Below are 11,705 nucleotides of genomic sequence, written 5' to 3'. Positions count from 1 at the left end.
AGAACATTTGGATCAAAGAAGGATAAATTTCATTTTGTTTCTTTTATTTAGGCTAGAAATGGGCTCTATTGTATAAGGGCCTATGATCCTTTCCTAATTGTCTATTAAAGCTTAGTTTTAGTAGGACTAACCAGGCAAGCTCTATCTAGCTCAGTACCAATAGTGGACTATTCAAATCTTCCTCACACTCACTTGACATCTCATCACTATAGACACCTAGTTCGAATTTAAGACTTGGGGTAATGCAATGGTGTAACTCTATGTCGTGCTTAGAGCCACACAATTATGAGTAACTATGCCTAGTCATGCATCATTTTCTAGTTTATCAGGATATCATTTTAGCCATCATGCTCTAGAATTAAACTATGTATAAAAGATATAGACATACTGGTTCAAGAGAAAAAATAATCAGTCTTTTGAGGAAAAGGAACACAGGCAAGAAAACCCCAAAAGAGGATAGTGAATTGGGCTACTCAGACTTCACCCTAACACTCACTTTCCATTTACCCCACCCCCAACAAAAAAAAACATGCAATTGTCCCCAAAGCATAAAAATTTAAATACTAGAGTGGTAGGTGAAGCAAACCTGTGGCGCAAAGCGCCGTCGATCAGCAAGCTGGTGGGTCCGGTTCCCTGGAACCAACGTCCTCTGCAATCTGAACACCCTAAGTGGTGTCCTCAGCCACAAACGCACCATCAGTAGTGCCTCCTGCTATCTCCACAGTGCAGAAGCTAGACGCCCCAGCCTCTAACTCTGATGTTCTCATATGGTGCGCCTCCTCCTCAGCAAGTGAGGCTCTCCTCACAGCCTCCATCTCTCAGCTCCTTATTCCGTGTTCGCGCCTCGTGCTCTGCTCGACCCCTACGCCTCTTGGCATGCTCTCGAGGGGGAGATGGTTGAATCTCTGAGGTGTCGAATAGGGCCGCTAACACTGTTTTCTCAGCAGGCTCGATAGAAGGGGCCTCAGACTCCGGCACCCCAGCCTCTAAGATCGTGTCGATATCTGCACGAAGACTGTCAACTGCAGCCTGAAGAGTCGACACATCCACCGGAGGGGCTGGTCGGGCTAGCACCCTCAACTCAAAGGCGTTCAAGCGCTGGTTAACCTCAGTGATCTTCCGCTTTGTATATTGTACCATTTTCCTCTCTAGGCGCTCTTCTGACTCAGTAATAGACTTCTGCAACCACGGCTGGATATGATGCATAAGTGTAGCCATTTGCGCCTCTAATTTTTGGACCCTAGCAAGTGGGACCTATGCCGGTAAAGGGGCTGTGTGAGAGGAGCTCGGGGTAGTGCCACTACCCGGGATAGACTCGACTGGGGTAGTGTCCGTGGACGCAGCCTGTGTAGCCGTGCGGGCCTGGGCTATCGTATCTGCAAGATCATCAGCAAGTGGGGGCAACTTTGAATGGGGACCTCTATGTGAGCCAACTCATTGGCCTCGTCTTTGATGAGGCCGACGTCAACAGTGCCCTACGGGGTCTTGAGCTGATCTACGTGCCATATAGGCTCACCTGCGGACCTGCAGAGAGCAAAGATCATGCATGAGAACGGGTAAGTAGTAGTGAACTTGAATGCCCTCTCGTTCATGACTGCCTGTAGAAGCCACGCGAAGTCCACCTCGAACCTGTCTATCATCGCCGCCATCAACACTGCTCGATCCCATGTAACGATATTATCAGCAGCTGTGGGGGAAAGGCAGTGACGGACAAGCAGCCACAAGAACTTCGTCGTGAATGTGAGCTTGGCCTTCTTGATGGCCCCTTTTGGCTCAGTCACCCAGTCAGCACCCTCTCTATCAACTGACAGGTGAAGAGCCATCCACCTCTTGGTTGTCTCTCTCACTGATGGCTCGCGCAGGAACTGGCCATCTTTAACTATCTGCCAGCGATAGTCAAACTCGGTAGTTAGAGGGGTCCGGGTAGCATCAACAACCTCGCCGTATAGAAACCGGCGGATGGCAGGCAGGGAAATGTCAACCTGTACGCCCCGTACTCGGATCTGCTCCAGTGGGGCCTGTTTAGCCGGGGGCAGCCCGTATATCTATCTGCGATCGCAGAGTCGCTATGTAGGATGCGTAGAACTCTCGGATTATTTCTTCACTATAACGTCCCAACAGATGTGCTGTCCACTCCAAGAGATGCCTGGTGAAGAGATTGTGGATCTCAGGCATCGTCGGGAGGCTCCCTGTAAGGACCCACCGCTCCAAGGTGAGTGTTCAAGTTATCACTCCTTTATCAATCAGGAACTTGGCGTCAGAGTAGACTTGAAATTGCCCATCGACACACCACCGGTTGGGATGGTCAGTGGCTGGGGTGGGGATCTGAGCTGGTGAGCCTGATGTAGATTCTAAACTGTCAGCCTCATCAGACGAGGCCAGTGCTGCAGCGGTGGCGGGTGCGTGAACCTCAGCAGAGCCGGAGGCTTCCACGGACCATGATACTCCTAAGGAGCCAGACACTCCTTCTTCATTTGTGGCTGACCCACAGGGTGTGCCGGTCAGTGGGCGCTCTTCATCAGACTGGGAGACAGTGATTACGCAGGATGCCACCTTTTTGGGTGTGGCTCTGGGAGCACGTGCAACACGGGAAGAGGTGGAAGTGCCTGGGGGCACATACTCAGGATCACGCTCATCATCAGAGCCAATGAACATGCGGGCAGATGGGGCGACAGACTTAGATCACCCGCGTGCATAGATTCGGTCATGCTTGGGTGCCATAGTAGATAGTACCTGTAAGGGATCAATATTAGTACGAGTAGCGGACAACAAGACAAGCAAAACCATACCAAATAAAATATTGAAAATAGTATGTCATTGCTATAGAAACAGTGACACACGACGGGCCTGGTGACGGCTCGTCATCACTATGAGGGACCGTCATGGGGTCCGTCGTGTATTACTTAGACTATGTATATATGAAGAACCCTGAAGGTTAGTATTTTACTAGTATGACGATATGTGCAGGACAGACCGTCACAGGTACGACAGTCCATTGTAGGTGTCCGTCGTAGGATACTTGGAAAAATTATGGAGACCCATAGGAGAGGGGTCTCTGACAGTCATGACGGTCATGAAGGACGGACCGTCATGGGTATGACGGTCCGTCACATCTGTCCGTTGAAGGACACTTGGGAAAAGTGAGAGACTCTTAAAAACAGGGTCTCTAACAACCAAAACGATTGTGCAGGATGGACCATCGTGAAGACGATGGTCCGTCACATGTGTCCGTTGCAGGACACTTAGAAAAAAATGAGAGACCCTTAGAAACAGGGTCTCTGACAACCAGAACGGTTGTGCAAGACGGACAATCGTGCAGACGACAGTCCGTCACATGTGTCCGTTGGGGGACACTTAGAAAAAAATGAGAGACCTTGGGAAACAGGGTCCCTGTCCGTCACATGTGTCCGTTGAAGGACACTTAGAAAAAATGGACAGTGGGGAGTTAGGGATTTTTGAACGGACCCTATGACGGTCCGTTGTGGGCGCAACGGTCCGTCATCAAGGTCTCGTTCTGTAGATCTGTGATAGAACCTGGGGGTACCCCATGCATCCCCGATGAACCCAAATCAAACTTGTAGTGTTTTTGACCTACATATGTCTAACCCAACTACCTAGGAAACTAGCAATGCAAAAGCACCTATGTCTAGGGTTGTAAACATGGCAATTTCGAACATTTTTAACCTAGGTTAGACAAAATCATATAAAAGAAACATCATATGACAAAGAACTAAGCTAATACTAACTAATAAGCAAAAAGGCAAGATAAATTAGTAGAAATTAGAGACACATACCTTAGAATTGGAGAAAAACAAATGGACAAGTACTCGCTGGTCAAGCAGACACCCACAACAATAGCTCTGACAAGTAGATTAACACTTTTAGTGTTTTGGAGAATTGTGTGGGGAGCAATGATCGAGGGAGAGAATGTGGAAGTTGAAAAGAGAGGGAAATGGAGGGAATAATGAAGGAATGGGGGTGAAATGAGGGGTTGGGGAGTTTAAATGGTGAAAGTTTGGTCAATGACTTTCTTGGAAAGTGAAAACAATAAAAGGGGGGTTTCTAATTCTAAATGAATGAAAATAACTAAACGCAATTGAAAGAGACATTTAACAGCTTTGAATGTTGGATTTGAATCAATTAATCAGATTAACTAGAGTTTACGTGTTCCCCACAAGTTCATAACTTTATAATTATAACTATAACAATTCTTTCCTAGTATCTAGCATGCAAAGTGATAAGTTATGTGTTTCTAAACCATTGGTCCGGCATCTAGAAAATCTCACTCCGCACCTTGGTCCGGCTACGTGTGTTGCTTTCCTAACCCTTATCCTTACCTCATATTAAGCATCGTATTCGATATTTGACTAAGTTATTACTTCGTACCAATCAATACTATCCTATTAGATAGTATACACTAAATCTATGTTAATAATTCTTTTCCAATTATCTACCTCCTTGGTCCGGCAAGTAGCATTAAGGCGATTTGAAACATTGGCCATCCGTTAAAAAGACTTCTAAGCGAAAGAATTATTAATACATGCAAGACACTATTCTAGAATTGTTATTTTAGCTAGGTTTTATCTCATTATTTGCCTATGGTCCCACAACCCTAGTTATGGAGTTTAGTTACTCATAGACATAATCACAATATTTAAATTTATTAAATAAGAATTCATGTACTTACTTCAATGAGAAAGACTAAAATCCGAAAGATTGCTTGATTAATCCCCACAAATCACCAACAATCAATGATAATCAAAAGTTAAACACTAATACAAAGAGTCTAATAATATGATGTCTAACAATCCAAAGTCTAACCTAACAGAGTCTAACCTCAAAAATGAGGTTTTTCAAACTATTTATAAAAAATAAAAACCTAATTAAACAAGTACTCTATTTGTTGGAAATCTGCCAAAACGCGGCTGGGCCGACGGACCTCGCGACGGATCGTCATGGTCACGACGGACCGTCATAGACTCCGTCGTCCCATACTTATGCAATTTCTTCTACTTCTCTTCTTCATTACCCTCGACGACAAGTATGACGGACCATCATAGGCACAACGGTCCGTCGAGCGTCTTCGTTTCAAAACACTTCAACTCTTGGAATCTGGGTATTGGTATTACTTCTCTGAACTTCCTGACAAACCTGCAGGACGGACCGTCACAAGCTGCGTAACCCCACACTTGGTCAGACTTCCCCATCTTCCTTCAGCAGCTGCACTATGCTGCCACCTACGGACCGTCACAAGCACGACGGACCGTCATAAGCTCCGTAGGTGGTCTCTTCTGCATTTCTTCGCTCAAAACCTCCGCATTCAGCTTGGATAGATTTCCTACAAAATAAACATAATTTTATATAAAAATTAGCACAAAAAAGCTTTTAGACACACTAAACTTAAGGAAAAAGTATTAATAATACCATGAAACCACGGTATATCAGCAGAACTATTTGCAGTAGCAAAAAAAAAATATGGCGTTTGGAAATTTTGTTCAGCTTGCCATTCCAAGCTTTAATGGTCATTATTACCATTGGAGCATGCTTATGGAGAATTTCCTTAGGTCCAAGGAATTCTGGCCAGTTGTCACTACTAGCGTGCAACAGCCAACGGCTGGTACCGCCTTGTCCGACATACAAAAGGCGGAGTTGGACATTTTAGGATTGAAAGATATTAAGGCAAAGAAGTATCTTTTCCAAGCTATTGATCCCTCAATATTGGAGAGTATTCTTTGCAAAGATACTTCTAAACAAATATGGGATTCCCTGAAGAAGAAGTATCAAGGAACAACGAACGGCAAAAAGAGCATTATTGCAAACACTTTGTGCTAATTTTGAGATATTACAAATGAAGATGGGAGAATCAGTTTTTCAGATTATTTCTCAAGGACTATGGCAATAGAAAATAAGATGCGGATTCATGGTGAAAATATGGAAGATATCACCATTACTGAAAAGATTCTTCGCTCCATGACATCAAAATTCAATTATGTTGTTTGTTCAATTGAGGAATCAAATGATACTACTGAACTTTCAATTGATGAATGCAGAGTTCACTATTGATTAATGCGCAGAAAATGAATCGACAAAGTAGCGAGGAACAAGCTCTTCAAGTCTCATCTAACTATCACTTTTCAAAAGGTGGTCGTCGCGGAAGAGGAAGAGGGAGAGGAAACAATTCTGGTGGTGGGAAGCACTCACACAAGAAATTTGAAGAAAATCTATAAATTCTCAAAAAAGGGGAAGAAGCTTTGACAACAACAATAATTTAGTCGATCATAAATTGAATTCAATTGAAAAGTTAAATATTGAATGCTAAAGATGTCACAGGTGTGGCAATTATAAATCAGAATTCAGAACTAACTTGAATAGAGACGGTGGATGGAAGTTTAATTTTGCAGAAAAGGAATAAGAAATTGTTGTTCATCTTGTATTTCAAACATACTTAGAACAAAACTTTGAACATCTTTGTAAGACAACAAAGTTTAAAAATATTTTCACAACTAGAAAATTAAAACTAGTAGCGAAACTATTTCTAGATATAAATTTAAAAAAGTATACGAAATATTTGTCTTAAAGAATAATTGTTGTTAATATGTGTCTAAAGAATCTTACTGACTCCAACAAACTTTGCAGAAATACGAAGTTACCAAGTTTAATTAACCTGTGAAGAACAAAAGAATAGAAGATTTGAAATTAATTCACAAATCTAAAATTTGTAAAACACGTACCAGAATCTGGAAAATATTTAATAGGAAAAAGATCAAGTCCACTGAACTCACAGTGTCCCCTTAAGGAAATTATTCTCCTCTAGTATCCGAGGTCTGATTTGGAATATGACCTCCCAGGGTAAAATGATCTCAATCACCAGAGTACAGATACCAAAAACTCCTGTGTCACTGAACCACTCCACGACAGTAGATTATTCTATTTTAGTAGTTGAAGAAGAAGTCCATGAATTCTATTTTCTTTTTTTTTTTAGCTTAAGGAAATTATTCCCTCAATTTATAGAAAACAAAGGGTAGTGCGAAAAGGTTCTTATTGTGCCTTACCGGAAAGGTCACAAACCTTTGGAAAAGTCACAATCTTTCAGAAAAGTCGTCACCTTTCATAAAAGTTACAACTTTCCATAAAAGTCGCAAGATTTCATAAAAGTCACAACTCTTCATAAAATTCGCAACTCTTCATTTTCCATTCACACCTTTTTAAAATCCAACAATCCCCTACATGAATGGGGAATAACTCGAAGACAAAGAAACGGAAAAGTATGTGTACTTCACAAGCAAGAATTAGTTGCATCTGGATAAGTTGGTTTCCCCTTGGACTTTCCCTAGTGAACATATGTCGGATATACTCGGTCAATCGGTAGATGTGATATCTTTAAATCGTCGAACTTTGGAGTATACCTAGACAACCATATGTCACACAATTAACCCTTTACCATTTATGGTTCTTACGATTGTGTTTGTTTTATCCATGAACACTTCCTGGTTTCAAGAGTGTATAGAGACATGGGCTTTTGACAATCATCTTCTTTGAAGCGGCATACACTTTACACTCACATAGGTGATCCACAACTGTGTTATCGCGTAGATACACTATTTGGTCAATTCTGCCAAACTTAGTAACTCATTAAAACCATTAAGCTTTATTAACTCATTAACAAGTCTTAATGTTGTATCCTTGTCCCTGAGCATTGTCTTCATCATTAGAATGGATTGAGTTTGTTGACAATGCCGAATCGTCATTCACAATTTTGTTTTTCTCCTTGAATCTAGCTCTTGGGATCTCCAGTCGGCTAGATAGAGTTATACCCATGATGACTTATCCTAAGACGTAAATTCATTCCATTAGATGATCTTTTAACTTCCTCTCTAGTTAGGCCTTTTTGTAAGTGGATTTGACACATTATCCTTTGACTTTACATAGTCAATTCTGATAATTCCACTAGAGAGTAGTTTTCTAACGGTATAATGTCTATGTCGTATATGACGAGAGTTTCATTTATATGTCATGCTCCATGCCATACCTATTGCATATTTACTATAAAAGTGTATGCATCCTAATGCCAATGGTTTGGGCCAAAATAGAATATCTATCAAGAAATTTCAGAGTCTTTCAACTTATTCACCGACCTTATCTAGAGCACCTAGCTCAAAGATCATTGTAGAGCTAGCGATACATGTCTCTTTTGAAATATTTCTAAGATACTTCTCCTCTACCAATAGTAAATACATATTCACTCGTGAATTTTACTTAATTCGTCCGATGATTCAATTTGCAATAACTATATCTTTCAATATTGTTGGATATTGTTATAATGCAAGACATAGTTTTAAGTATTATTTTAAATACTCAAAAACTCTATTTATTGTCATATAATGAATTTATTGGGGATCACTTGTGAACGACTCAGTTTAAAATAGCAAATGTTATATCTGATCGCACACACTATATGATATATATCATGCTTCCCAAGACTCTAGCACAATCCAATTGTGAGTCACTTCTGTTTTCACTCTTTTGAAATGCAAAACTCACATTTATTGGAGACTTGACAGTATTGACATCCAAATATTTGAAATAATTAAGTACCTTTTCAATGCAATGAGACCGTGAAAATGCTAAACTTTATGGAGTTCTACAAATTCTTATATCTAAGATCGCATTAGCAACTCCAATAATTTCCATTCCACTTGCTTTATAGCATACGTTTAGTAGCATTTATGTCATTATTGTCTCTATTGATGATCAAATTATCACCAATATACAAACAAACAATGACCTTATGATTTTAATGTGAACACATTTATCACTTCCATCATTCTTCAATCCATTTGCCGACATGGTTTGATCAAATTAGGTCATTGTTTGGGTGCTTCCATAATGTGACTTAACAAGTTAATACACTTTCTTTTATTTACCACGAACCACAAAACCCTCGGGTTATTCCATGTAAATTTCTTCATCCAATTCTACATTTAATAAAGTTCCTTTCATATTTATTTGATGAATTTGGAGGTCATATATCACACTAATAATTTTTGCATCCAAATGGATGTAATTTTTAATTTCTAATGAGTATATATATATTGACAAGATCAAAACCATTTTTTTTGTCTAAAGTCTTTGACACAAAGTCTTGCTTTATATTTTTCAACAGTTCCATCAACTGTTATTTTCATTCTAAAGATTCACGTTGAATCCAAATGTTTATTTTCTTGAAGAAAATCAATTAACTTCCTATATTGTTTATTGACACCATCTTTCCAAAGAATGAGTCTACAGAAGACACATGAAATGTTACAAAATCATATTCGAAGGAAGTAAATATCCTTTAACATTTATTAGGCCTCTGAATGTCTTTATTAAATACATTCTCCTTTTCATTTCCTAAGCCCTTTAGACCCATCCATAGACTACTCAAGTCTAATTTTACATTCCACAACCATAGGTCCTATTTTAATTCTTTTAGGAATAGGAACTTGGTCTTTGACTAGATACCCCCACACTTTGAAATTTCAAGATGGATTTCCTTCCTTTCCGTTTCTCATATGGAAAATATTGTATTCTGAACAAACAAAATCGCTTTCTTTCTAAAAAATACAAAACTTTTTGTTGTTCCCTTTTGCAGTAAGGATAGTTCCTCCACACAAATTCTGTGTAAATCCGAACTTATATATAATGCATTCATCATTTCTTTCAATGTTCGGTTTTTCATTAGATAGAGGTGAATATGGCAGTAGTTTGATGGATATTCCACTTTCCAAACATATTTCTGCATAATGAGATTTATACCCTTCATTCTTATCACTTCTATTTTGTTCACACTGATTTTTAACTTCGATATTACATTATCTGGACATTTATATTGCTTTATCCTTACCATTCAGCAAATAGACATAGTCATATCTAGTGAAATTCTAAATAAAAGTAACAAATACTTTTTCCCACCATGAGATGTTGTTAACTTCATATAACTAATGTCAGTGTAAATCAATTTTAAGGGATTAGAATTCCTTTCAACATATTTATAAGAATGCTAAACATACTTAGATTCCACAAAAACTTGACATTTTTATTTATTTGCACTCAAAGTTAGGCAAAACTTCTAAGTTGATCAGTTTTCCTTACAATGTTTTGTAATTGACATGTCCCAAGTGTTCATGTCACAAACATTGACTCAAGCAAGTAAGAACAATTAAAAACATTGAGTTCGAAAAGCTCTTCGCGAGGTATCTTTTTCCTCACTAATATTTTGTTCCTATTTCTTATAATATTGTGTGATACAAACATTGTTTAGATTGTCAAATGTCCTTTTCAGAAAGACATTTCCATAACTTTCAATATGATTTATATAGAACTAACTACCCATTAACAAAGTTTCATCGGGTTCAGTAAAGACAATATAGTCCAAATGTTATTTTTTTTACAAAAACATAATAAATGATTTATTCACCAATATTCATGTCTATGCAAATACTTTTATTATAATAGACATATCTTTTCATGAAAAATCACAACATTTTAAGTAATAGTTTTTTTCGATAAAAGAACACAATTATTTGGAACAAGTATATATATAATTTGGATGTCTCATACTAATCACACTATATACTAGTAATAGAGAATTTCAACAATCACAATACCAAATATACTCCAAGAATTTTGTAGGTATAACATAATACAAAAGTATCATTGAATTTCATATCTTTTGCTCCTAAGTTAAATTAGACACCAAGTCTAATCATAAGCAAATAACCCCCACATTTCAAATGTGATATCAAAAATATTTTTCAAGTATTTGAAAATAGTTTTTCAACATATTCTAATGTTGGAAATATTATTCTACGAAAGAATTATAGTGCTGCAATTTTCTTTGACTGTTTACACAATGTCAAAGTTCATTCTATAGAGAAACAAAATCACAAATTCTAAGTCACTGGTATTTTTCCTCTATCATAAATAGACATACCACTTAGTATTTTAAATACTAACAATAAGGACAAAAAAATTGTACAATTTATTTCTATATTACATTGAAGTTTATAGAAAATAAAAAAAACAACACTGACTTATTATGTGAAGTTTTTATATTCTTCAAACCAATTGAATAGTCCAATTTATTCAGAGTATAAAACCACAAAAGATTTTAGTCTACAAAAATCAGACACGCTAACATTTCTCATGGAGTACAAAACTACAAAAGTCTTTTTTTTTCTCCAAACAGAATAACGCATATTCTTTATCATATAGAAATGTTTTTCTTATCAAATAGACTTCCAACTATAACATTTTCACATACTATTTTATCAAACAAAAATATACATCTCTCATTTTAGCAAACTAAAGAATTTTAAAAGCAACAATATTTGCGAAGTAAAATTCATTCCTTAACATATGGTTTGCAGATCTTTTTCCAAAGATGCACATAATTAAAAAAATCAAAGATGATAACTCTTAGAAACTTTTTTCCTCCTTAGATAATTTAATAAGAAGGTTCTCTGATAATCTTTAAACGGAATGCCATAAATAATTTCTGTTACATTCTCACTTCGACCTTGCTAAACAAAGCAACGAATTATGAAGAAGTAATGCATTTATCTTCTACTTCCATGATCATATATTCTCAATCAATAGAATACAAAAATTACTAACAGTATATTATTTTTCTTAAAATTGTTGTTCATCTTGTATTTCAAACA

The 11,705-nt window shown here is 37.8% G+C and overlaps 1 protein-coding gene across 1 annotated transcript; it reads left to right on the top strand.

The window, feature by feature from the left end:
• The first annotated feature begins 5,475 nt into the window (after positions 1-5,475).
• Positions 5,476-6,227, top strand: LOC138340398 (uncharacterized). Its single transcript, XM_069292121.1, has 3 exons — positions 5,476-5,797; positions 5,855-5,994; positions 6,051-6,227. Exons 1-3 carry the CDS (start codon positions 5,476-5,478, stop codon positions 6,225-6,227), a joined length of 639 nt encoding a protein of 212 aa, XP_069148222.1.
• Positions 6,228-11,705: the final 5,478 nt, after the last annotated feature.

The sequence above is a fragment of the Solanum lycopersicum genome, chromosome 12, assembly GCF_036512215.1.
Source record: "Solanum lycopersicum chromosome 12, SLM_r2.1".
NCBI lineage: Eukaryota > Viridiplantae > Streptophyta > Magnoliopsida > Solanales > Solanaceae > Solanum > Solanum lycopersicum.
Note: the sequence above shows the minus strand (reverse complement) of the source record. Positions and strands in the feature narration are given on the sequence as shown.

Coding starts and splice junctions, on each gene's coding strand:
- LOC138340398 (XM_069292121.1), top strand. CDS start 5,476: ATGGCGTTTGGAAATTTTGTTCAGCTTGCCATTCCAAGCTTTAATGGT. Junction 5,798..5,854: donor GTATCAAGGAACAACGAACG/GCAAAAAGAGCA, acceptor TTACAAATGAAG/ATGGGAGAATCAGTTTTTCA. Junction 5,995..6,050: donor CATCAAAATTCAATTATGTT/GTTTGTTCAATT, acceptor TGATGAATGCAG/AGTTCACTATTGATTAATGC.